General features: G+C 45.3%; 1 protein-coding gene across 1 annotated transcript in view; it reads right to left on the reverse strand.

Moving 5' to 3' along the window:
- Window positions 1-27,500, reverse strand: part of LOC311237163 (ephrin type-A receptor 5-like) — a gene marked incomplete at its 3' end in the record, with an annotated part of 196,381 nt that overhangs the window by 68,436 nt on the left and 100,445 nt on the right. Inside the window, 1 exon segment of the mRNA XM_084324972.1 lies at window positions 25,242-25,580. Within this exon segment, the coding sequence (XP_084181098.1) occupies window positions 25,242-25,580 (339 nt within the window).

Genomic DNA, 27,500 nt, shown 5'->3' on the forward strand with positions numbered 1-27,500 from the left:
GTCTTCCTGCTGAAACATCACGTCTTCCTGCTGAAACACCACGTCTTCCTGCTGAAACATCATGTCTTCCTGCTGAAACACCATGTCTTCTTGCTGAAACACCATGTCTTCCTGTTGAAACACCATGTCGTCCTGCTGAAACATCACGTCTTCCTGCTGAAACACCATGTCTTCCTGCTGAAACATCATGTCTTCCTGCTGAAACACAACGTCTTCCTGTTGAAACACCATGTCGTCCTGCTGAAACACCACGTCTTCCTGCTGAAACACCACGTCTTCCTGCTGAAACATCATGTCTTCCTGCTGAAACACCACGTCTTCCTGCTGAAACACCATGTCTTCCTGCTGAAACACCACGTCTTCCTGCTGAAACACAACGTCTTCCTGCTGAAACACCACATCTTCCTGCTGAAACATCACATCTTCCTGCTGAAACACCACGTCTTCCTGCTGAAACATCATGTCTTCCTGCTGAAACATCATGTCTTCCTGCTGAAACATCATGTCTTCCTGCTGAAACACCATGTCTTCCTGCTGAAACACCACGTCTTCCTGCTGAAACACCATGTCTTCCTGCTGAAACACCACGTCTTCCTGCTGAAACACCATGTCTTCCTGCTGAAACACCACGTCTTCAGCTGAAACACCATGACTTCCTGCTGAAACATCACGTCTTCCTGCTGAAACACCATGTCTTCCTGCTGAAACACCACGTCTTCCTGCTGAAACACCACATCTTCCTGCTGAAACATCATGTCTTCCTGCTGAAACACCACGTCTTCCTGCTGAAACACCATGTCTTCCTGCTGAAACACCACGTCTTCCTGCTGAAACACCATGTCTTCCTGCTGAAACATCACGTCTTCCTGCTGAAACACCATGTCTTCTTGCTGAAACACCATGTCTTCCTGCTGAAACATCATGTCTTCCTGCTGAAACACCACATCTTCCTGCTGAAACACCATGTCTTCCTGCTGAAACACCACATCTTCCTGCTGAAACACCATGTCTTCCTGCTGAAACATCACGTCTTCCTGCTGAAACACCACATCTTCCTGCTGAAACATCATGTCTTCCTGCTGAAACACCACGTCTTCCTGCTGAAACACCATGTCTTCCTGCTGAAACACCATGTCTTCTTGCTGAAACACCATGTCTTCCTGCTGAAACATCATGTCTTCCTGCTGAAACACCACATCTTCCTGCTGAAACACCATGTCTTCCTGCTGAAACACCACGTCTTCCTGCTGAAACACCACGTCTTCCTGTTGAAACACAACGTCTTCCTGCTGAAACAGCACATCTTCCTGCTGAAACACCATGTATTCCTTCTGAAACATCATGTCTTCCTGCTGAAACACCACGTCTTCCTGCTGAAACACCATGTCTTCCTGCTGAAACACCACGTCTTCCTGCTGAAACATCATGTCTTCCTGCTGAAACACCATGTCTTCCTGCTGAAACATCATGTCTTCCTGCTGAAACACACCACGTCTTCCTGCTGAAACACCACGTCTTCCTGCTGAAACACCATGGGTTTGCGAAAAGTGATGATTTACAAGATAAGACAAGACAGGACATGGTATGGTATGGTAAAGTAAGGTAAGGTAAGGTAAGGTAAGGTAAGGTAAGGTAAGGTAAGGTAAGGTAAGGTAAGGTAAGGTAAGGTAAGGTAAGGTAAGGTAAGGTAAGGTAAGGTAAGATAAGACAAGATAAGACGTTAATGTATCAGTGGGGAAATCACCTAGTTGTCACAGTAAAGTTATTTAGGTTTGTAAAGTGGCAGAACTGAGTAAAAGTTAACAAGTTGTTATTTTATAGGAAATATAGGAAATCAGGTGTTTTTGGTAATTTGTTCTTTTCATGGGCTGCTGTAGTACACACACTGTTTCATAGCTTTGAACCTAGTGAACACACTGTTTCATAACCTATAACCTAGTGAACACACTGTTTCATAACCTATAACCTAGTGAACACACACTGTTTCATAACCTATAACCTAGTGAACACACTGTTTCATAACCTATAACCTAGTGAACACACTGTTTAATAACGTATAACCTAGTGAACACACACTGTTTCATAACTTATAACGAACACACACTGTTTCATAACTTATCACCTAGTGAACACACTGTTTTCAGTTCATCCACACCAGGTCCATTCAGCCTAAAACATTTTGGGAAACTTATTATTTGCCATCTTCCCCAAGAGTCAAGACGAGAAGATCAATATGTTGGGAGTTGTCGGAAGTTGTATTTCTTCACTTTTGACAGAGCGGGTCTGGGGATACTGGACACAGACAGAGATGAAATCAATCTTCTTGTCTGACTCTGGGGGAAGATGGAAAATAAGTGTATTTTTTCCCAAAATGTTGGAGTGTTCCTTTGAGATGTTGATTTATTTTTGCAGTACATTCTTCTCTCTGTCTCTGCCAGATTTTTGTCATATATCACTCTCCCACCTCTTTCCCCATCGTCCACCACCTTCCTCTAGCGTCCCACCTTCCTCTGCCTCCCACCTATCCTCTCTTTCATCACATTTTCCTTTCCAAGCCTTTCTCCCAGCCTCCCACCGGCCTTCTGTTCCATTCTGCTCTCATCTATACCTCACCATCTATATACCTTCTCAAGTGTCCATCATCTACAGTACAAATTCCCTCTCGCCCTGAGCCTATATCTGCTTGAGGTTGAAAGGCTCTTCAGTGTCCAGGAGACCGGATGAACCGAGACAGTATTTCAGTGGAAGTTATTGATGGGAAAAATGGGGGGTGGGGGGGGGGGGTGGGAATCATCAGAGAGGGACGTCTAAGTCTGTCTCTCTCTGTCTGAAAGAGAGGACAATATATTATTCCATGTCTCTTATACCAGCTTACCCTGACCCTTGCTTCACTCAGAGCAGTACAGGGAGTTCTGTGCACCAAGACTGACGCACTGGTTATAAAGTAGTAAAGTAGAGGTTGTAAGGTAGTTTATAAAACGGGTAGTTCAAATCAAGCAATCTGATTGGTTCATAGTCATGTTATAATGAGCGTATACCCACAGCTATGATTCTAATTCCTTTTCCCAAGTCAGTATCACTCCCTGTCGGAGGGGAAAAAACGTTAGCTTTGTTAAACGAGACAGTCTGGGCTAGATGAGGAGGAATCATCTTGCTGCCAAGATTGAGGAAGCCCTCGCATCATGACACACAATATGCCCATATATGGACCAAGAAAGGGTAAAAATGTGCGATAGCATCATCTGAATCAGGCAACATTTGATTATTGCCACTTCCACAAAATGTATTAATCTAGCTACTAACTGGGGAGACTGATAAATGACAGATAAAGGATATAGTAGGACAATCGTTACGATAGTTAACCTCACATTGGACAGGGATTCCCAGTTAAAGTGGGCGTCAACCACAGTCCTGTCATAGCCACTCAATCTTCGAAAAGATTGGAGCACATTTCCAAACAGGCGTAATTTGGATGAACTGACCACATATTTGGAATCGTTAATGGTTACATAATGGTCATAGGTTAAAACAGCATTCGGCCTTGGTAAATAGTCTGCATATCTGCCCAAAAAGTGCAGGCAGCCATGAGGGACTATTTTATTTTTAACATTATTATTTAATAAAAGCTATTTCAATTGAAGTCTTACTTTCATATTGCCATAGCCTACTTGGTAACCGTTTTACAAAAGCAATAGCTCACTTTAGGCCATGGCATATGGTTATATTATTATATCACAGCTAAGGGGCGTAGTTTGGCATGTCGCAAAGCGGATTATATGGTATAATAACCATATACTGCGGCCTCTCGTGAGTTATTGGCCATAACTGGCCATTTTGGAGACACTCCATACCCTCTGCACTTCTCAGCCGTGCTTTGCCTTCGAGCAGCACTGTGTCAACCTCTCTCTCGTTGCCATTGCTGCCTCAATGCCTGCCTCCCATTCAGCTCTCCTCTGCCTTAAAGGGATAGTTAGGATTTTTTGGACATTAAGTTGTATGAAATACTTGCCAGTAGTGGTCGAAGCAAAACTATTAGCTTACTTACCGAGGCCCATGGTCGGAGTTCTATGCCGTGTTCCGAACAAACCGGGAAGCTTTAGCAAACAGAAGAAACGGGGTCACGAAACCAAAAAGGTTTCAATCCACATCACAATATGCATGCAAAGGGTTAACCACCTCCAAAACAAAACTACACCACAATACGCAGGCAAAGGGTTAACCACCTCCAAAACAAAACTACACCACAATAGGCAGACAAAGGGTTAACCACCTCCAAAACAAAACTACACCACAATATGCAGGCAAAGGGTTAACCACCTCCAAAACAAAACTACACCACAATATGCAGACAAAGGGTTAACCACCTCCAAAACAAAACTACACCACAATATGCAGGGAAAGGGTTAACGACCACAAAAACAAAACTACACCACAATAGGCAGGCAAAGGGTTAACAATAGGGATGTTCGATATTGGCTTTTTTACCGATACCGATATACCGATATGTCCACAACGCCCAGGACCCACCCATCAGCTTTTCCCACCCCTAACACTGCCAATTGTGTTAGTATGAACGACCGGCCAAGCTGATAGCAACCCCGAGAGCTGGATTCGAACCCAGCGTCTCCAGCGTTGATGGCGAGCGCCTTGCCCACTACACCACCTAGCCGCCCCGGACATCCCTAGTTAACAACCTCCAAAACAAAACTATGCCACAATATGCAGGCAAAGGGTTAACAACCTCCAAAACAAAACGATGGTCCTCCAGCATTTTGAAACAGCTGATATGCCGCGTTACCTGCACGTATTAATACACCGGCTTTTTCCAAGAAACAAAATAGTGCCAAGTGATTGCAGAATCGGAAGTGCTGGAGGACGATGATTTTGTTTTAGAAGTCGGTAACCCTTTGGTCTGCATGTTGTGATGTGGATTCAAACTTTTTGGGTTTCAAGACCACCCGTTTGCTTTGGGTTCACTTGGAACCTGGCCCGAACTCCCACCACGGGACTCGGTAAGTAAGCTAACAGCTTCAGAGTCAGCAAGAGGGTCTGTAGCAACCCCGGTGTGACATCATCCATGAGCACGACAGCTCCTACACAGTACATGTAGCAGCATGTGTAATCTAATACGCTCAGCAAGGGTGAGACAGTGGGCTAATAAGGTGCTGTGTGTTGCATGCTACTGTACGCTGCAGAGGTCAACAGACTCGGTTTTGCCTTACTGTACACCTGTTTAATTAGCAGTCAACTGTAGCGCTATTGGTCTCACTCACCAGTTAAGAAAAGAAGAGCTCCCAAGACTTCCCCAGATTTCACCTCCATTTGCAATTAAAACGTCTCCCCGACTGTCAGGAAGTAATAATACCCCCACTGTCAGGAAGTAATAATACCCCCACTGCAGTGGAGGTTATTCCATGACACGTGAAACACAAATTCACTCATAATTTATAATTATTATTAATTTACATATATATATATATATATATATATATATATATATATATATATATATATATATATTTTTTTTTTTATTATTATTATTAATACATTTTTATTCGAATTATTTTCCTCTGTAAATAAAATGCCAGTGAATTTTTTATTTTTTTCAAAAATTGCCAAAAGTGACAGCTCTGAGCTCTCTGATCAGGCCTGCAGCAGTAATGGCTAGCTGTCAATCACTCTGGTGCAACTTTCCCTGCACGGGCTGACCTTGATGAATATAATAGCCAATCAAAATAGGCTATTAACGTCATCTAAGCCCGGTCCGTGCATCTAAACTCTTGCCATTCACGAACGGGGATTGAATGATTGACAGCCTTGAACTCCAATCAAGAGAATGCCTGGCAATGCCAGTGCGTATACCTGCGCAGCTGCAGCTGGACTGGCGTCAGTGTTCTAAGGAAGGAAGCTGCAATATTCAATGGAAGATGAGATCGGTCACTGCTGTTGTGTGGTGAGTGCATTTAAAATATATATATTTTACAGTGATTATGAATTCATTGGCCCGCTGTGGCCTAGCGTGTGTAATAATAAGGTAGCCCAAGGACCACATGAGTCGCGGCAAGCCTTGCTTGCGTTTCTAATCAAATATTAATATCGCCGCGGGGGGGGGGGGGGGGGGGGGCATAATCCCACGGGACAATGGGTACAGTTTTGCTGTACCATTGACTCAGAATGGTCTGTTTTATTGAAATCGTCACAGCAGTATAGTTTATTTATACTTCAGAAGTGTGATATTTAAACATGGTCCCCAAAATTAATGGAAGTGAATGAGGAGCCTGACACCTGGGAGGAATGGGGGTGTTGCAGGGTTGGGGATGTTTAAAAAATATAATTTAATATATAATATAATAATTTTGTGCTTCACCAAGAAATTTGGTCAGCAGCCGCCACTGCCCCACTGTCAAGGAGTAATAATACCCCCACTGTCAAGGAGTAATAATACCCCCACTGTCAGGAAGTAATAATACCCCCACTGTCAGGAAGTAATAATACCCCCACTGTCAAGGAGTAATAATACCCCCACTGTCAAGGAGTAATAATACCCCACTGTCAGGAAGTAATAATACCCCCACTGTCAAGGAGTAATAATACCCCACTGTCAGGAAGTAATAATACCCCCACTGTCAAGGAGTAATAATACCCCCACTGTCAGGAAGTAATAATACCCCCACTGTCAGGAAGTAATAATACCCCCACTGTCAAGGAGTAATAATACCCCCACTGTCAGGAAGTAATAATACCCCCACTGTCAGGAAGTAATAATACCCCCACTGTCAAGGAGTAATAATACCCCCACTGTCAAGGAGTAATAATACCCCACTGTCAAGGAGTAATAATACCCCCACTGTCAGGAAGTAATAATACCCCAACTGTCAGGAAGTAATAATACCCCCACTGTCAAGGAGTAATAATACCCCCACTGTCAGGAAGTAATAATACCCCCACTGTCAGGAAGTAATAATACCCCCACTGTCAAGGAGTAATAATACCCCACTGTCAAGGAGTAATAGGCATAACATCTGTTGAATAATGAATGTGTTGAGTTAATAGTCAAATATATAAAACCGTTGTTTCCCACATACAATAATTCAAAGAAACCACAAATCTATAGTTCTTAGGAAATAACTCATTCACTGTGGGAAAAAAAAGCATAAAATCAACAATTTTGTTAATTCATTGACTGATCAATTATGAGGGGGCAGCTCTAGAACGTACCGAACGGTAGGCCAGACCAAAAACGAGGTTATAAGACACAAACATGGAGAACTTTACGACAGTTAAGCAGAGGCTTGCTGAGGGTTTCCAACAGTTCTAGGATGTGGTTGTAGTATGTGGCCTATAGAGACTGAATGGTGCTATACCCGCTCTCTCCCTTCTCTCTCCTTCATGCTTCATGCATATCCTCCCTCTCTCTGTCTCTCCCCATGTTGCCAGTCGACCGCATGCTCTGTAGTGGAGGTTAAATCATCCTAAACTCAGTTTACCCACCTGGAAGTCGTCGCGATTTTAATTAGATAGAAGATTACAGTAGATTATGCTGAGTAGATTAGTGGTGCAAGTTACATGAAAATTATCTTTTTGAGAAAATTAATCAATTAAATAATACCATTCTGAAAAGAAAGATACAGTATATGCATTATTTACTGTGATCAATTAATTAATAGTTTACCATTTTATATTACTACTGCATCACTGCCTGTCTCCCACCAACCCCTCTTCTCTACCCCATTATCTTGTTTTAATCTCTCTATCCTTTCTTCCCCCATCCCTATCTTTCACCCTCTACTCTACCTGTAACTGAGGGGTACAATTCCCTGACTGTATTGATAAGTATGGTATCATTAAACCACTACCGCTTTATGTACTTTAACTACTGGCCACACAGTACATGATATAGATATGATGAACACTTTCCCACCTGATGAAACCAAGTCCACACAAATGTATAAATCGAATATTTAATATATAGCAAAGGGTATATACAACGTTCACTTAATGACATTTATGATTTGAATGCACTTGTAAGGCAAATGAGTATTCGTAGGCAAATCAACATTGAATGTCCAATCTCTGGTTACGCAGGAAGCAAATATACAACCTGGTTCTTTAGGGAACTATAGCGATGGTACTTAATGATTATAGCTGGATATACTAAAGGGGGGTCCCGCTGGTTGTAAGTCAGTAGGGGGGGGGGGGGGGGGTTAGGAGAGCCGCTGGCGATATCCCATCTGGCCAACGATTTCTTGGGAGAATTCAGAGTGCTGAACACGGTGCCCACAGAACCTTGGTCCACAGATGAATACAGTTGGGCCCTCTTGTAGACGGTAGCTGCCGGTCCACAACGAAGATACGTGAGGCGACCTCACTCGGGGTAGAGCGCCGTCTCACCTAGACTCCTCTCGGGGGGTAGTTCCAACACTCACCAGTGTTGGCTGTTATCCATGGCATAAATCAAAGCACCCAAAGCAAGTAGATAATCCAAGCCGTGTAGGGCTCGCCGTCGTCCGGGTAAGGTAATCCAATGTGCAGGTCCACTCGTCCTAGCCCAGAACTCCTCGGATGAAAGCACCACACGTGGTCTGCCCAGCCTGGTTAAGACTCTAGATAACGCGAGGAAACGATGGGGGTACTGCTCACTTTATAACTCTAACCGAACGATGCACCATACATAATAGACTATTATTAACTTAATAGAAATACGTCCCACTCGACGGTATAGTGCCAAACTATGACAATTCAACTATTAATCCACACGATGTCTCAATGCCATTCTGAGGCCAAGTTGACCATACTGCACCACACGTGTATCGTGGGTGAGGCTTAACGTCTTGCCACTAGGTTGGAGGGTAAAGAACTAAGGGCTAAGGGACTAAAGAAAGTTCTACTTTACTTGCGCCGTATATATATGCGCTGTGAACAAATAGTACCATTCGTATTTCGCCAGACGTATTCCTACGCGGAACCGGGGCTAGTAACGACATGTTCGTCGGCACGATTGAACTTGAACCAAGGGGCTTGGCTGCTGGCGCCAGGTTCTTGTCCAATGAGAGAATGAAACTATTATGGGCTGTTAGTAGACTAAAGGGATATTCAGTGTATATGTACAAGGAATATACAAGGGATATCAAACGATATACAAATACTATTAAATATATATCCATAAATAAATATATATATTCGGTTTAATCTGATCCTTCACAACAGCCGCCCCCTAATTAGTCCCACCTAATTAGCTAAGCAGAGACAGATTAACCGCACTGTCTACCACTCAAGGTCCGCTGTAAGGGTCAGTCAACTCACAAAGTCATGGGGTCATGGTCGTCATCGATAGTGTCTGGGAGTCTGGGCAGTTCTATTAGCCTCGCCACGGGTCATGTGTAAGTTCGCCCTTGGACGAGCACCTCAGCTGCTCGGACCTTGCCATCGGCACCGGTGATCACTTTGCTTACGCGGCCAGCCGGCCACATAGCTCTGGGTAGTGACTGGTCGATAATCATGACGACTGTTCCTTCTGTCAAATTGTCTCTCTCTTTTACCCACTTCTGGCGGGTCTGTAGAGACGGTAGGTAGTGGAGTAGAAAGCTGTTCCAAAACTTGTCAGCTAGTACTTGACTGTACCTCCACATTCTTCGGCCGTTCGCTTCTTCAGGCCTGTACATTGTCTGGGGTAGCGCGGGGTCCAGCCGCCCCATCAAGAGTGTGTTGGGGGTGACTGGGTCGACATCTGCTATATCACTGGAGACGTAGCCGAGGGGCTTGGAGTTCAATACTCCCTCGATCTCCGTGAGGACTGTCTCTGCTCCTGCGTGGTGTACATCCTCGTCGTATTTCTTTATGATCAGCTCTGTGACCTTGTGTCGGCTGTTCAAGACTATCGGGTACTTAACGTCATCCGGTAGATCGGGGGCCCTCCGCAGACGACCACCCACTCTGATGAGATTATGGGCGTCACTCTCGGGTGCCAGGTGGAGCAGTCTGCTGTCTGATGGGACGGGCTTTCCTCCCTGTAGACAGTCTAGCTCATCGGGGAACGAGTCTCTCTGGGCTCGTTGTAGTAGAAGAAGTTCTGCTTCTTCGTAGTCAGCTGCTGAAATGTCGGCAGTGGGCTGAATCTCTGGGTGGTGCCGCAGAAATGTCTTTAGTTGCGCACTCTGTAGGGTGAGGCAATCATCTATGTTGGGGTCTGTGGAGGCGACTGTGCTCAGTCCACAGAACATAGGTTTCTTGTTCTCAGCCTCCTCTTTACTCGCTTCCCGTGGGGTGGGCGTAGGCCACTCTTCTTCCGGGAGCTTGAGGAACTCTGGTCCGTCACTGTAGATGTTGCGACGGGTGAGGTCATCTAGGGACATTCCCCGGGTGATGACGTCAGCTGGGTTGTGTTTGGTGTCCACATACCGCCAGCTCGCTGCTTCTGTTAACTCTTGAATCTCTGTGACTCTGACTCCCACGAAGACCTTGTATCTACATGAATCAGACTTGATCCATGTGAGTACTGTCGTGGAATCTGACCACAAGATTGTTCTGTGCACCGGAATGGTGAGTTCACGTTGGATTAACGTGGCTAGATGCGCTCCTGCTAGGGCTGCGCAGAGCTCTAGACGCGGGATAGATTGTTGCTTTCGTGGGGCTATTCTTGAGCGAGCCAGGATGAGAGCAGTGTGTATCTCTCCTCCCTTCTCTTGGGCACGCAAGTAGGCCACCGATCCATAGGCTACTTCGGAGGCGTCACTGAAGACGTGTAGATCCATCTTGCATGTCTCTGGCCTCACTGTGGGTGGGAAGTAGCTGCGGCGTATATTGACGCCTGGGAGTGAGCGGAGTTCCGTCTCCCACTCTCTCCATGTGGAGGCAAGGGGTGCGGGTATTGGGTCGTCCCAGCCCTGGTCCTTGTCCCATAGTGCTCGTACAATCCCTTTTCTCGTTGCGCTCCCAGCATCCCTACCAGGGACTGCACTTTTATAGACAGGTCGTCTAATGAGCGATTGTCTGTTGCTGGGGGTAGGCGGTCAATATGCCTTATCTCTTGGATTACGTAATCCCATATACGTCCATATCTCTGGTCCAGCGCTGCTAGAGCCGCGGTGTATGGGGTCGTAGAGGTGGCATAGGCTAGCGCTATATTGTGCGCTCGGGGTACTTTCAGGTGCTTCAGTAATATTGCATACTTGTGGCGTTCATCAGCGACATCCACCATCATTGTCTCTAAGCACATCCGGAGCTCCGTGTACTGTGCTCGATTCTCATAGGTGAAGTCTGGAAACGTCGGTGTACCAATGTATGACGCCGTGGATGGCTGATACATCGGCGAGCGTTGGGCGAGAGGCCTCCTAGGCAAGTCTCCTCTTGCGCCTCTCTGTGGGCTGGTACCGGCAGGGTACCATGGCCCGCTGGTCCAGGTGCTATTCCTCGGGGCTGGTCGTGCGTCATGCTCACCCGTGAATAGAGTCGGGGGTCTGTAGCGCAGCGCCGCGGGGGTATAGCCTGGGCTGTACTGGACCTCCTGGTCCGGTGGAGTACTGTGCTGTCGTCGGGCTTGGTTCTCCTCCTCTCCCTCTTCTTCTTCTATCAGGTCCTCTAGATCCTGTAGTCGTTTATTTAGCTTCTCCGCAGTGTATGCTGCTCCTTCCTTGTAGCTGGGTCTCGCTTGGACCGGTCGGGGAAGGGGGTCTGCGGGGGGTATAGGCTTGGTCTGTTCAGGGTCGCTTGCTCGGTTAGGAGACGCTGCCCTTGACTGTTGTCTCGACGAGTTCCTTGAACCCCTGGCGGAGGGAGAGGGTGTTGCCTTGAGGATCAGCTGCTCCATTAGCTGCGCTTGTAACTTGTCGCGCTCGGCTTGTAGTCTGTCGCGCTCGCCCTGTAGTCTGTCACGCTCGGTTTCGCGCTGGATGAGAGCGAGGTCGCGCTCTGTTTCTCTTTGGGCACCGGCAGCGGCACGCTGGGTGTCTGCTCGGTCTCTTGCCATATTCTCTTCCGCCTGAAGGCGTCTCATCTCCAGGCGTATGCGCTCTTCTTCGCTCCGTTGCTGTGTCTGGAGTCGATCGCGTTCACCCTGAAGTCGATCGCGTTCACCCTGGAGTCGATCGCGTTCGGTAGAGGCTGTCAGGCTGACGAGGAACGCCTGTGATAGCATCCTCTCCGCTTCGCTGGGGGAAGGCGGTTGTAGAGGTGAGCCGCTCCTGGCTGTACTCGTTGGGGAGTCCTGGAGCTCTATCTCCTCTGCGCTCTCCTCATCTTGTTCCGTGCAGAGTTCTCTCTCTGTAGGGTTGTCTTCCTCCCGGGGCTGGTCGGGGACTACTTCTTCGGTATTGGCGGGGGGTAAAGGCATGTCAGCTCCCTCCTGGTCCCCACCGTGAGCTTGGTCAGTTACATTAGAACCCACTAGGGCCTCTGTGGTCGGGGTAACCTGGTCGTTAAGGTCAGACATAATTTTACTTTCTACTTTTACCGCGTTTACCGTTTGTAGAAGGCTAGGTAGTTGACTGACAGCGTAATCCTCTAAGTACTGAGGTGTCTGTCGTCTGCGCCGCGGGCGTTCTACGTTAGGAGGACCGTTTCGTGGAGTGTTCATCATAGGCCATTTCAATATTAATAACACTATATTAATATTACACTAGTTACCCTCCGGCTCGAAGGACCAATTGTAACTGAGGGGTACAATTCCCTGACTGTATTGATAAGTATGGTATCATTAAACCACTACCGCTTTATGTACTTTAACTACTGGCCACACAGTACATGATATAGATATGATGAACACTTTCCCACCTGATGAAACCAAGTCCACACAAATGTATAAATCGAATATTTAATATATAGCAAAGGGTATATACAACGTTCACTTAATGACATTTATGATTTGAATGCACTTGTAAGGCAAATGAGTATTCGTAGGCAAATCAACATTGAATGTCCAATCTCTGGTTACGCAGGAAGCAAATATACAACCTGGTTCTTTAGGGAACTATAGCGATGGTACTTAATGATTATAGCTGGATATACTAAAGGGGGGTCCCGCTGGTTGTAAGTCAGTAGGGGGGGGGGGGGTTAGGAGAGCCGCTGGCGATATCCCATCTGGCCAACGATTTCTTGGGAGAATTCAGAGTGCTGAACACGGTGCCCACAGAACCTTGGTCCACAGATGAATACAGTTGGGCCCTCTTGTAGACGGTAGCTGCCGGTCCACAACGAAGAGACGTGAGGCGACCTCACTCTGGGTAGAGCGCCGTCTCACCTAGACTCCTCTCGGGGGGTAGTTCCAACACTCACCAGTGTTGGCTGTTATCCATGGCATAAATCAAAGCACCCAAAGCAAGTAGATAATCCAAGCCGTGTAGGGCTCGCCGTCGTCCGGGTAAGGTAATCCAATGTGCAGGTCCACTCGTCCTAGCCCAGAACTCCTCGGATGAAAGCACCACACGTGGTCTGCCCAGCCTGGTTAAGACTCTAGATAACGCGAGGAAACGATGGGGGTACTGCTCACTTTATAACTCTAACCGAACGATGCACCATACATAATAGACTATTATTAACTTAATAGAAATACGTCCCACTCGACGGTATAGTGCCAAACTATGACAATTCAACTATTAATCCACACGATGTCTCAATGCCATTCTGAGGCCAAGTTGACCATACTGCACCACACGTGTATCGTGGGTGAGGCTTAACGTCTTGCCACTAGGTTGGAGGGTAAAGAACTAAGGGCTAAGGGACTAAAGAAAGTTCTACTTTACTTGCGCCGTATATATATGCGCTGTGAACAAATAGTACCATTCGTATTTCGCCAGACGTATTCCTACGCGGAACCGGGGCTAGTAACGACATGTTCGTCGGCACGATTGAACTTGAACCAAGGGGCTTGGCTGCTGGCGCCAGGTTCTTGTCCAATGAGAGAATTAAACTATTATGGGCTGTTAGTAGACTAAAGGGATATTCAGTGTATATGTACAAGGAATATACAAGGGATATCAAACGATATACAAATACTATTAAATATATATCCATAAATAAATATATATATTCGGTTTAATCTGATCCTTCACAACACTACCCCTTCATCTTTTCCATCGGTACCTTCTACTTCTGTCCCTAGCTGCGCCCATACACCCTATTTTACCCCCTTTCCCCCCCCCCCCCCTCTCTCTCTCTCTCTCTCTCTCTCTCTCTCTCTCTCTCTCTCTCTCTCTCTCTCTCTATACCTCTTTCATTCCTCCTTCCTTTATCTCTGTCCCCCTCCATCCTCTGCCAAATATCTCCCTCTTTCTGTCTCTTCTACTTTTTTCTCTCTATCCCACCCACCTGATCCCGCACCCCCTCTCCCTCTCTCTCCCCCCCCCCCTCTCTCTCTCTCCCCCACCCCCCCCTCTCTCTCTCTCTCTCTCTCCTACCCCCCTCTCTCCCACCTATCTCTCTATCCATCTCTCTCTATCTCCCACCTCTCTCTCTCCCACCTCTCCCTCTCTATCCATCTATCTCTCCCCATCTCTCTCTCCCACCTCTCCTCCTCTCTCCATCTCTCTCTCCCACCTCTCTCTCCCTCTCTCCATCTCTCTCTCCACCAACACTTTATTATTCAGCAGGCCTTCACAGGGACACTGTGAAATCACCTATTTCATGGATGCCTTATCGAGCACGACACTTCTCACACATCAAACAGCCCCCTCTCTCTCTCTCTCTCTCTCTCTCTCTCTCTCTCTCTCTGACACACACACACACACACACACACACACACACACACACACACACACACACACACACACACACACACACACACACACACACACACACACACACACACACACACACACACACACACATTCTCACTTTAACATGCACTCATGCAAACAAACAAGCACGCACACACACATTCTCTCTTTCACATACACTCTATATATCTGTCCTTCACACACATACACCCACCCACCACTCCACTCCACCTCCCTACACACACACACACACACACACACACACACACACACACACACACACACACACACACACACAGGGGCGGACCTAGCCCATTTGGCGCCCTAGGCGAGATTCACCACTGCGCCCCCCCCCCCCAAAAAAAATTATTTTCTTTTTTTTGTAATATTATTATTTTTTTTTATGGTTTTTTTCTTCATAGTTCTCTAACGTTAGTCTTTCTTTCCTCAACGTTCAATTCTATAAACACTTGACCGATACCCATCAATGCACAGCGCTCTAGCATGTTCTGACTGTGAACACCTAAAGCTGAGGCTCAGACCGACCGACCGTTTTAGATTTTTGGCTCATTTTCCCTTATGTTAGAATTTTTTTAATGTAAAAATAATGGTTGCAGATATAGAGGGGGGCGCCAAAACTGCAAAAAAAAATTAAAAATTAAAAATTAAAAAAAATTAAAAAAATTAAATTTTTTTTTTTTTTTTTTTTTTGCGTCCCCCTCTGGGTGGCGCTCTAGGCGACCGCCTATATCGCCTGTAGGAAGGTCCGCCCCTGCACACACACATTGGTGCAAATACAGGCGCATGGGCATTTTCTGGGTCAATGGTGAGTCACTGTGATCTACTACAGGGGTTCCCAAAGTGGGGGTCGCCGCCGCGGGGGGTCGCCAGATGATTCGTTTTTATTTTTATTTTTTTTATGCAGTCAGGCCACTGAACTTGGAAGCAGGCCAGGCCAGTATTTCTAGTTGCAGCAGCGCAATAGTTAGATAACCTAGATGGGGAACAACCAGGAGATCACTGCAACTCACACAAATTGGAGAACTATCTCTCTCTCTCTCTCTTGCTCTCACACACACACAAAGGGAGCCGCATGTGATTGGTGGAGGCGGGACCCTTACAAAAAACTGTTGTTGCTAATCATTGACACATGCTAGCCTGTAATAATCCCCCCCAGAAAAATCTACTTTGCATTTGATATATTGCAAATATATGGCATCACACACACTGGCATTTAAAGGGTTAGAATTATAAAATTAATATGTGGTTTTATGATCAGGGGTGAAGTTGAATAAAATATTGTATTTTTTTCAATCTGTCATTACAAAAAAACTGAAAATCCATCAAAATCAGTGTTCTTGCTAATCATACATATGCTAGCCTGTTTTTTAACAATAATTTGTGATGCCATCACAAACACTGGCATTTAAAGGGTACAAATAAAAAAAATCCTGCACCAGAATGCAGGAAATGAAGTCTTTGTAACAAAAAATTCCTGGTGGGGGACCCCCAGACCGCCTGCTTAAAAAGTGGCCTGACTGGGGCTATATTTTGCACTATATTTCCTGGCCTGAATGATTTCCCCAGTCCGGCCCTGGTTAAAAGCCTCCAATGCTTATTAGTGTGTGTGCGTTTGAACGTTTGCATGTTTCAACCATACATTTCCATTTATAAAAAAATAAATAAAAAATTATTATAATTTTTTTTTACATAATTTTTTTTACCTCCTATAATAGTGGGGGTCGCGTAGCTCCCTGACACCGTTATTTGGGGGTCGCGGCCTGAAAATTTTGGGAACCCCTGATCTACTAACTAGACCAACATTGATAATATGACTTGTGATTACACTTGGTTTTTATCACTTACATGCATGTCGTAACCTTCTTCCGTGGCGTTTAAAGTTTCATATCAATGAAAAATGGAGCAATAATTTAATGGACCATTTTCCCCATTAAATTAGATCAAGTCAATAGGGAAGGGGCACTCTAGTGGGTGCATGTTTACAACTCCAGACTGATGAGTTTCATGCACAACATACCTCTTATATTAGCTAATCTGCAACAACCAGAGTCTTGACAAAACATGGATTTGGGGATTTATTTTTTAACTGTAAATAGACTGCATTTATATGTGGCTATGTCCACATCACAAAAAGATAGTTGCAGTCTGAATGACAGGAGGTATCACATATATTAGTCTTTACATTAACATATAGGGCTTTGCATTAACCTATAGGCCTATCATAAAGGTACAAAAGTACCCGCTGTCAATCACCAAATGAGCCGTGCGCGCGGCTTCTGCCTTTTAAATACAGAGGTGTAGAGAGATTGCATCTAAATGGAAATACCGAGGGAGCATTCCTCTCCACTGCGCATGCAAATAGTTTAATCAAGTTATTGTCATAATACTCAAAATTTACTTCCAACTCTGAGTGCTCGTCACGTATGGCCTGGCAGCGCCGGTGCCGAGGCAGGTGGGCTAACATTACGGTCTCAGTCTGCACGTCAGGAATCCTAATGAGCACAACTGCAACCAGCCTCGTTTGCATTTCAGACCTTGGTAAATCAGGCACACAACTAGAGACAGAGGAGCCTGCAAATGTTTGCAAAGAAAAGATTTGTGCCCCTCTTAGTAGATTCTGTGGGCCAGAGAGAGAGAGGGAGAGAGAGAGGGAGAGAGATGGACAGACAAAGACAGAGAAAGAGACTGACAGAGAGACAGAAAGACAAAGACAGACAAAGAGAAACAGAAACAGTGAAAAGGAAAGACAAAGAAAGAGAAATAGAGGCAGACATACAGTAGAGAACAGGACAATAGAGATAAGGCAGAAACCCAAACAAAGAAGGTTGTAAGGGACAAATAAGCGTCTCTATTAACACTTTGATTGCCTAAGGTTAAATTCATGATATACCATCCGTTGCCAGCTCTATTTAACATGGAGAAGTTCCCCTTCTTTGCAGGGCTATAACTTTTTAAATTCTATTGCTAGATTGCCATTATTAGGGCCCATTCAAGGTCCTATATGTATTGTTCATGGTGTAGCAACGTTAAACTTTTTCATTCACATATTCATACTAAAATATGATCTAAAGTATAAGTATGTTTTCATCTCTTTCTGCAGCTTTCTCCAGAACGTGATTTATAGCCCCAAATACATTATATTGATGATGAAATACAGTTTGGTAGGAATCTGTGCGAGATCAAAAATGTCAATTGGACGTACTTCTAGAAGTTTCTACGTATCATCTGATATTGACCGGATGGGCGGGGGATCGTTTATAATTCCGTGGGCAACGTTTTACCATTCATCTAATGTGGGTCAAATGTTCATCATAGCAGTTAGTGTCGAACACGGTATTATTACACGCTAAAACACACCCCAGTCTCCGCGGGCCGTTGGGCGATCAGCGTGGGGTAGACAGTTTTCCATTATGGGATGTTGAAATACTCTGTCCATTTCCAGGTTGTATAATAATATATACGTCCAAATCATGTTGTTTTTTCGAGTTATTTGCAGCGATCGATGTTCACTGTGTGAAGACTGAGTCTCTCTAACATTAGCGAGTGCCCGGACCACATATGGAGTGAGTCCTGCCGGGTTAAAGGTAACATCCGTTTTTTCGATCTGCCGATCGGCCACCAGATGGCGGTCTTGAACCGCTAGAGGATTGAGAGGAGATCCCACTTGTGTCTCAGGGCCCCAGAAAGGAAATATGATTCCGATCAGAGATTTTTGAAATATTGATATCAAAGACGAGATACGGCGTCTTCGGCAACTTGAGCATGGCGGGGAAGGACGCCTAAACTCGTCCTTTGGCAACTAAAGTGTTAATAATAATAATAATAATCAACTTTCTTTGTATAGCACCTTTCAAACAGAAACTGCAGCTCAGGGGCGGCTGATTAGCACAGTGGGCAAGGCGCTCGCCACTAACGCAGGAGACGCTGGGTTCGAGCCCAGCTCTCGGCGTTGCTACTGGCTGGCCGGTCGTTCATACTAACACAATTGGCAGTGTTAGAGGGTGGGAAAGCCGGTGGGGGGGATTGGACGTTGTGGACAGCGACTCCTACAGGTCGGTTTGGTGACGCCAGTGCGGCGGAAGCAGGAAGTATCGGGGGCAGCGTGAGCCTCCCACATGTTACTCCTCGCCACTGAGAGATTGCGCTGCTGCGGTGAAAAGATGCGACAGGCTGCCTCCTCGTGTACCGGAGGGGACACGTGATGCAAGGCTTCTGTCCTCACTACAACCGACCAGTGGGAGGCATAGTCTGATTGATTGATTGATTGATTGAAACGTTTATTAACAGATTGCAGAATGGGTACAGTACAGTACAGCTCAATACATACAATTGTTAAGGGGATGCAGACCAGAGAAAGACTTTCGTCTTGTTTACATCAGGGTCCCCCATTTTCAATTCATCATAACACACACGACACACATATGACACACACAACATACAGATAGACAGTACTGCTACATCTATACATTTATGACATACCAGATTTGCAAATACAGTACTGTTTGTGATACAAAAAGTGTCCAAAAAAAGAGTGTATATACATTTGACGTAGAAACTGTACATTGGAGGAGGTTGGGTAGGCGGGGTGGGGTTGGGGGGGGGGGGGTGGTCGCTGTACATTGGAGGTGGGGGGGGGGGGCTTGGGTAGGGGGTGGGTGGGGGACACTGTACACTGGAATACTGACAAAGCCATACTTGGTCATTTACTGTACAACTAGGTTAGGACATTTGTAGGGGCCAGTTTCGAATTGCAGTCTCCCGTAGGTGTTCTTTGAGAGTGTTTTTGAAAGTGGGTAGTGATTCACATTCCTTTACAGCTTTGGGTATGGCGTTCCACATTGATGTGGCATAATTGCGAAATGTGTTTAGTCCCTTGTTTGAGCCGAATCTGGGTTTAACATGATTTGTGGAGCTCCCCTGGTGTTGTGATCGTGGTATTCACTGACCTTTGGGAAGTATTTTGACATGTACATGGGTACCTTGGTTGTGTAGTGTATCTTGTAGACCAGGCCCATTGCAAGTTGCTGTACTCTGTCGTCTACTCTAAGCCATCCTAGGTTGTCAAAGTGGGCAGGGGTGAGGTGGGTTCTAGGAGTCAGGTCAAGCAGTAGTCTGACTAGTTTGTTTTGAGATGTTTGTAATTTGGTTTTTAGCGTCTTTGAGGTGCTTTGGTACCATGAGCTGCAAGCATAGTCGTAGTACCCTTGAATGAGTGCTCCTGCCAGAGTCTTCAGGGTATTCTTGTTTACCAGAGAGGAGATCCGGTACAAGAATCGAGTTCGTTGGTTGACTTTTTTTATTACATTGGATGCCATTTTGTCACAGGAAAGATTAGCCTCTAGGATGGAACCCAGGTAGGTAATTTCATCTTTCCTTGTGACAATATTGTCACCCACTGTAACTGAGAAGCCGTCAGTCTTGCTGAGTTTGTTAATGGACTCTGTTTTGCCCATGTGTAATGATAGTTTGTTGTCGGCGAGCCATATGCAGATTTTGCCTAGTTCCGAGCTGAGGGTTTTTTCAACCTGTAACTTGTTCTTGTCAGAGACCAGCAGGGCTGAGTCGTCCGCAAACAGGAACAAGTTGCAGTCACAAGCTGACGACATGTCATTTGCATAAATTAGGAACAGTAGCGGTCCTAGTATGCTTCCTTGTGGAACACCACAGCTCACTGGGAGGGGGGGTATAGGGTACCGTTTACCTCCACCATCTGTTCTCTCCCCTCCAGGTAGGATTGTATCCAGCTCACTGATAGACTATCAAAACCAATTGCTTTTAGCTTGTCAATCAGAATGGTCTAGCAACGTTCAAGACAGGGGAGGGAAGAATTGGATAATACGAAATTGGGATGGGAGAAAAATAGAAAATGGGGAGAAAAAGTGGATAAAAAAAGAAACTGCAGCTCAAAGTGCTTCACAACAGAAAAAAGACAGGCATAAAATGAGCACATAAAGTGCAGACATATAAAATCACAGTTTTTCACATTAGGATCTAACATCCCAACAGGCCACCTTGTTTATGGTTTGAAATTGCGGGTATAAGCACTCACACAATGCTCCCGAATGTGTTTGGAAATAAATAGAACGTTGTTAAGCTGCAACATCCCTCATATGGGAAGTTTTTCGGATTCTTTGCAACCGGCACGTTGGCGACCCCTAGTGGCTCGGGTGTGCATATTTTGTAAAACAATATATATATCGAATTGAAGGCTTATTTGTTGCCTGTCGATAGCGACAAAATCCGACAAAATCCGTTGAGAGGTTCTCGAGTTACATGCCGGTATTTGAGGCTTGTGCAAAGTACGCGGTATTGCACAAAATATCACTCCCGACTCAGGCTGCAGTAGTTCCGTCAATCTAGATCCAATCTCGAAAATGATTGTGGATCGTTGTAACCAATGAGTGTGGCTTTCCAATGATACCCCACACTACACCCCGCGGCACGGTGGTGTAGTGGTTAACACTGTCGCCTCACAGCAAGAAGGTCCAGGGTTCGATTCCCGCTTGGGGACCAGGTTTCCATGATGCCAGGTACTCAGGTGGGGTATCTCCCAGGCCTTTCTGTGTGGAGTTTGCATGTTCTCCCCGTGCTCGCAAGGGTTTCCCCCCCGATAAGATAAACCCAATGGAAAAACATGCACAACAGATCGCTAACGCTGTGGCGTCCTTGACGAAGACGGACAGGAGCACTTGGATTGGTCCCCGGGGCGCAACTCACGTTGATGCCCTATCTGCTCCCGGCTGCCCATGGGGGACAACGGGATAGGAAAAGTGCAGAGAGTCATTTCATCAGCGACTCAGTGCATGTGTGTGTGTGTTCCTGTGGGTCGCCCATCTCGCGTGTGTGCGAGTATAGTCGGGTTTCGTCGCCAACCGTTGAGTGCCATACTCAGGTTTTGATCCTTTGATATTTTTCCTCTGATCCCCATTCTAACCACTGTGCGGACCTCCCTGTATCTCCCTTGCACCGCTGCCTACGTTAAAATTGCAATGACGATCGAATCCTGCCAGGTGTCAGTATCGCCTACCTTTTGAACTGGGATAGTTTAGTGTGTGGACAGTGGACACTTACAAAAAAAAGATTTGTCTGCAAGAACCCCCCCCCCCCCCCCCCCCCTTCAGAGGACAGAGCGACAGAGCGATCGCTCAGAGATTTTATCACCTCACAGTAGGGCTGGGCGATATATCGAGTATACTCGATGTATCGCGGCTTGTTCTACGTGAGATGTAGTAAATTACTATATCGTGAACATCGAGTATATGTTGTCACGTCGCGGCTGATATGAGACTTGCTTTAGTGCAGAGCGTTCCTCTCATTTCATTATAGACAGACCAGCGCGGACCTTAAATTACATGCAATTGTAATTTCATTACACAGACCAGCGCGGACCTTCAATGACATGCAATGGGCTAACGTTAGCTGCTAAGTTAAACCATAATAGGCTAAGCTAACTAGTGTTAGCTCTTAGCTGCTAGCTCTTAGCTGCTAGCGTTAGCTCAAAGCGGACTCCACGACACTAGTTCCATTAGTGAGAAAAAGGGGTGGGTTATATTGACGACGCTTGACAACAGAGGTTTAAAGATAACTTCATATTTATTGGTTATTCGTTTCTATATCAGCATCCAGTTTCCATCTCCGTGTCTTAAACTCTTCCTGTTTACATTCAAGTGTGACGTCATCGCCTACGGCAGCTTAGACGCTCAAAACGCGAATGCGTTCTCTCTCTCTCTCTCTCTCTCTCTCTCTCTCCATTCAATGATTTAAAGTGGCCAAACGTTACAGTATAAATACTAACTGGATAGTTGATGATATAAACATTTCATTTCATTATCTGAAATATTCTAAAATCATTAAGTCTGCTATAAGCCATTATCCCTTTGTAAGGCTTTGTGTGTGATTATTATTTTCTCACAGTAGTGTGTATATATATATATATATGTGTGTGTGTGTTTGTCTAAAGTGGATAGAAAACACAGTACTGTGCAAAAGTCTTAGGCACCCAATAGTTTTTATATAAATTGTCTTAGATGTAAATACTTTTTTTTATTAGTGTGTCAGTAGACTACTCTTAGTACATTTTCACTTAATAATTTTTTAAAGCATCTTCATGGTTTAATAATGGAAACATATTTTGCAGGGACTTATTATAATCATCATATTGGCGTGACTGTATGCATCAAAGGGTTAAATCAAGCATTTTTAAGTGCTTTAGAGGAAATGTCAAAATATCGCGATATATATCGTGTATCGTGATAATAATAATAATAATAATAATAATAATAATGGATTGGATTTATATAGCGCTCTTCTCTGACTCAGAGCGCTTCACAGAGTCCATTATTCGTTCATACACAGTCATACCGGTGGTGGTAAGCTACAATTGCAGCCAGAGCCAAAAGATATCGCGATATCATTTAGAGGCCATATCGCCCAGCCCTACCTCACACCTATTTCCTGTATACACGAGTATACACATATACACGAGTAATTGCGATGGCGATGGGATCACTGGGGATTGTTCTTTTTGGAGTACCTTCTAGCTTTTTTTGTATCTACTTTTTCTCCTCCTTTTTCTGTATATTTTTTTACCCATTCCGTTTTTTTGTCGTTATGCCAATTCCCCCCCCACTCCCGCCTTCCTGGGAGTTGCACGCATTTGCCCCCCACTTGCCGGTCTAGGGAGGGTTGAAGCCTATCACATGTCCCCTCCGATACATGTGGAGGCAGCCAGCTGCTTCTTTTTACCTGACAGCGAGGACTCTCATTGGGTGAGTGTAACGCGTGGGAGGATCATACTACCTCACCCAGATCCCTTCCTCGCTGAGCAGGCGCCCCGACCGACCTGTAGGAGTCGCTGTTTTACAATGACCAGGATCCACCCCACCGGCTTCCCACCCGCTGACACTGCCAATTGTGTCAGTATGGACGACCGACCAAGCCGGAGGTACCGCGGCAGCTGGATTCGATCCCACTGTCTCTACGGTGGTAGGTAGATGCTTAGTCCGCTGCGCTACCCGGCCGCCCCCTGGTAAGGTATATTCTATGTCTATTTTACCGAACCTGAAACATGTTTTTGTAGCGATCACAGTGTCGTATTTTACCGGACCTAAACCGTGCTTTTGGTAACGATCAGAGTTTTGAGTTAAAGCGACCCCCGCCCCCCCCCTTGATGATTTTGTGAAGACACATATGTACATGGTATATACCTTTGATTGGAAAGTATTTGGGGTTTCAGGTGGGCAACCCGAATGATTTGAGCATATTGCATATAACGTGTCATATCTCGCAATCTATGAAAAAAGACTGGATTCTTTTGGAAAGGGGCAATGTTTAGCGTGTAATAGTGCACAAACTACAGTATGTAGAAATTAACTGGTTAGTCAGTGATGGACTATGAACAATGCCTGTCAAATGAGCCAAACTACTGTCTCCATAGCTATAATACAGAACACACGATGGGTCTGCAAACATCGCTAAAATGGTCAACAACGCTGGTGCCATTGAGTAAAGATGGGGAAAAAGAGTGGCGCTCAATGAGTTAAAAGGTGCTGTTTGTAAGATTTCTGATTGTTTGGAATGTGGACCATGTAGACTCAACCACATACAAATGATGTTCAATAGGAACATACTTTAATCTTAATTTGTAGTTTCCCTCCAACACAGAGATTACGGTTCGGAATGTGCCAGAAGTCTCGGCACCTGGCAAAGCTACAGTATAGTTTGGCAATTGGTATACTGTATATCAACGCCACTTTCCAATAATGGTATTTTCTTTCGTTGATGCAGTGAAAATAGTACTGATTTCACTTTCTATGTTCCAAATGATTCCTGTAGGGCTTGGAGCAGCAGCAGCAGCAACAGTAGTAATTCACAGTCAATGCAAAGTCCATACATTAAACTGGGACACCATCGATGTGTGAAGTCCCAATTTCATCAATATACCTCTATAAAATACCTGGTATATCAATGATACATAAGCTGTCAGTTTACTTTGATTCACTCATTTGCATTTTAAACACACTGTACTCACTTGCACCGGGGGACACAGACAACAAAGAGATCTTTAAAGTGAAATAATGATCCACTACTGTGTGCTATTTTCACCTATTCCCATAATCCACCCTGAACACACACATACACACACACACACACACACACACACACACACACACACACACACACACACACACACACACACACACACACACCACCACCACCACCACCACCACCACCACCACTATTAAATAGTTGATCATTAAATGACAACCATGGCGCCATATTGTATGACAAAAAAGAAGAACATAAGAAGTCATAAGAACACTATGAATAAGGATACATGGGGGAAGGGGGACTTCTGAGATAATAATAAATTCTACGCCTCTCTGGCTTGAAAAGGATATGGGTAGCTGCGAGTGGTTAAAAAGAATATACGATCACTTGCATTGGTGGAAAATATACAAATTGAATTGCAATTGGTTGAGGAAACACAGAGAAAGAGTGGGCTTCACCTACCAGCCTGGTTTGTGGTAACGTTGAGTGTCACATACTGCTTGGCATGACCGCTGGCTCGGTCCGTGACTCCATTCACAGCCTCCAATGAGAAGCTGTAGTTGGCGTGTGACTGCAGGTCGGCCACCATCACCGAGGTGTTTGATAGGCGGATGCGGTGCGGCAGGAAACGTACGCCGGCACCGCATTCTTCCAAGCCCCGCCCCTCCGGCAAGACCCGCTGGCACAGGATGTTGTAGAGCACGTCCTTCCTGCCCCCCGTTTCCATGGGAACGGACCACTCCAGGAAGACACTGGTTTCATTGACGTTGGAGATGGCGTTACGGGGAGCAGAGGGAGGGCCTGTGAGGGGAGGGAGGATTATAAACATCATAACACACAACCACAACCACCACGACTACATCATAACACCACAACCACCACAACTACATCATAACACCACAACCACCACAACTACATCATAACACCACAACCACCACAACTACATCATAACACCACAAGCACCACAACTACATCATAACACCACAACCACCACAACTACATCATAACACCACAAGCACCACAACTACATCATAACACCACAAGCACCACAACTACATCATAACACCACAACCACCACAACTACATCATAACACCACAACCACCACAACTACATCATAACACCACAACCACCACAACTACATCATAACACCACAACCACCACAACTACATCATAACACCACAACCACCACAACTACATCATAACACCACAACCACCACAACTACATCATAACACCACAACCACCACAACTACATCATAACACCACAACCACAACCACCACAACTACATCATAACACCACAACCACCACAACTACATCATAACACCACAACCACCACAACTACATCATAACACCACAACCACCACAACTACATCATAACACCACAACCACCACAACTACATCATAACACCACAACCACCACAACTACATCATAACACCACAACCACCACAACTACATCATAACACCACAACCACCACAACTACATCATAACACTGTCCCCAACCAGAGAGAGAGAGATGGGGAGTGGCATTTTTAAGATAACGAACTGACAGCAAGCCAGTCGGGTTCTGACAGAGCAGGGAACACCATCGGGGAGAGAAAGGCGGCCCTCCTGATGGAGGGCTGGGGGAGGAGAGAGAGCGAGCTAGAGAGAGCGAACGACGAGAGAGAGAAAGAGACATTTCTTAGCTTTTCTTAGACTTTTGTTTTTCCTCCTTCATTTCATTCTGTATTAGACCTTTGTTTATGTAAATGAACTATCCTTTTTTATATAAACAGTCCGATTCACCGCACGATTATTCAAAATGCACCGGGGAATAGATAGCGGTGTCTCAGCCAGTAAGCCGTGGGAGTACGAATTCCACCACGAACGATTGCCTCGATGAAAAACAACACAACTCTTTTGCCTAAAGGATGCAGTTTGACACCATTTCATATTCTGCAACAATGTGCGTATGAGTTTTACAACTGAACTATCTGTGTAGTATAGCTACATGTAAACAAAGATGGACATAAATATGGACATGATCTCCGAGTACCAAAGTCTCATTTTTGATGTTGTTGCTGCTACTTAAATTAATCAAAGAAATTTTTTTAATGACACGCGTGGTGGTGTAGTGGTTAACACGGTTGCCTTTGATTGATTGATTGAAAACTTTATTAACAGATTGCAGAATGGGTACAGTACAGTACAGCTCAATACATACAATTGTTAAGGGGATGCAGACCAGAGAAAGACTTTCGTCTTGTTTACATCAGGGTCCCCCATTTTCAATTCATCGTAACATATATGACATACAGATAGACAGTACTGCTACATCTATACATTTATGACATACCAGATTTGCAAATACAGTACTGTTTGTGATACGAAAAGAGTCCAGAAAAGAAGTATATACATTTGACGTAGAAACTGTACATTGGAGGAGGTTGGGTAGGTGGGGGGGGGGGGGGGGGGGTACTGTACATCGGAGGTGGTTGGGTGGGTGGGGGAAGGTTGGGTAGGAGGGGTGGGTGGGGGACACTGTACAACTGTACAAGCAACACTGTACATTGGAATATTGACAAGACCATACTTGGTCATTTTTACTGTACATTGGAGGGGGTTGTGTTAGGACATTTACAGGGGCCAGTTTCGAATTGCAGTCTCCCGTAGGTGTTTTTTGAGAGTGTTTTTGAAAGTGGGTAGTGATTCACATTCCTTTACAGCTTTGGGTAGTGCG

Source organism: Notolepis coatsorum, assembly GCF_963971535.1.
Source record: "Notolepis coatsorum genome assembly, chromosome: 11".
Taxonomy (NCBI): Eukaryota; Metazoa; Chordata; class Actinopteri; order Aulopiformes; family Paralepididae; genus Notolepis; species Notolepis coatsorum.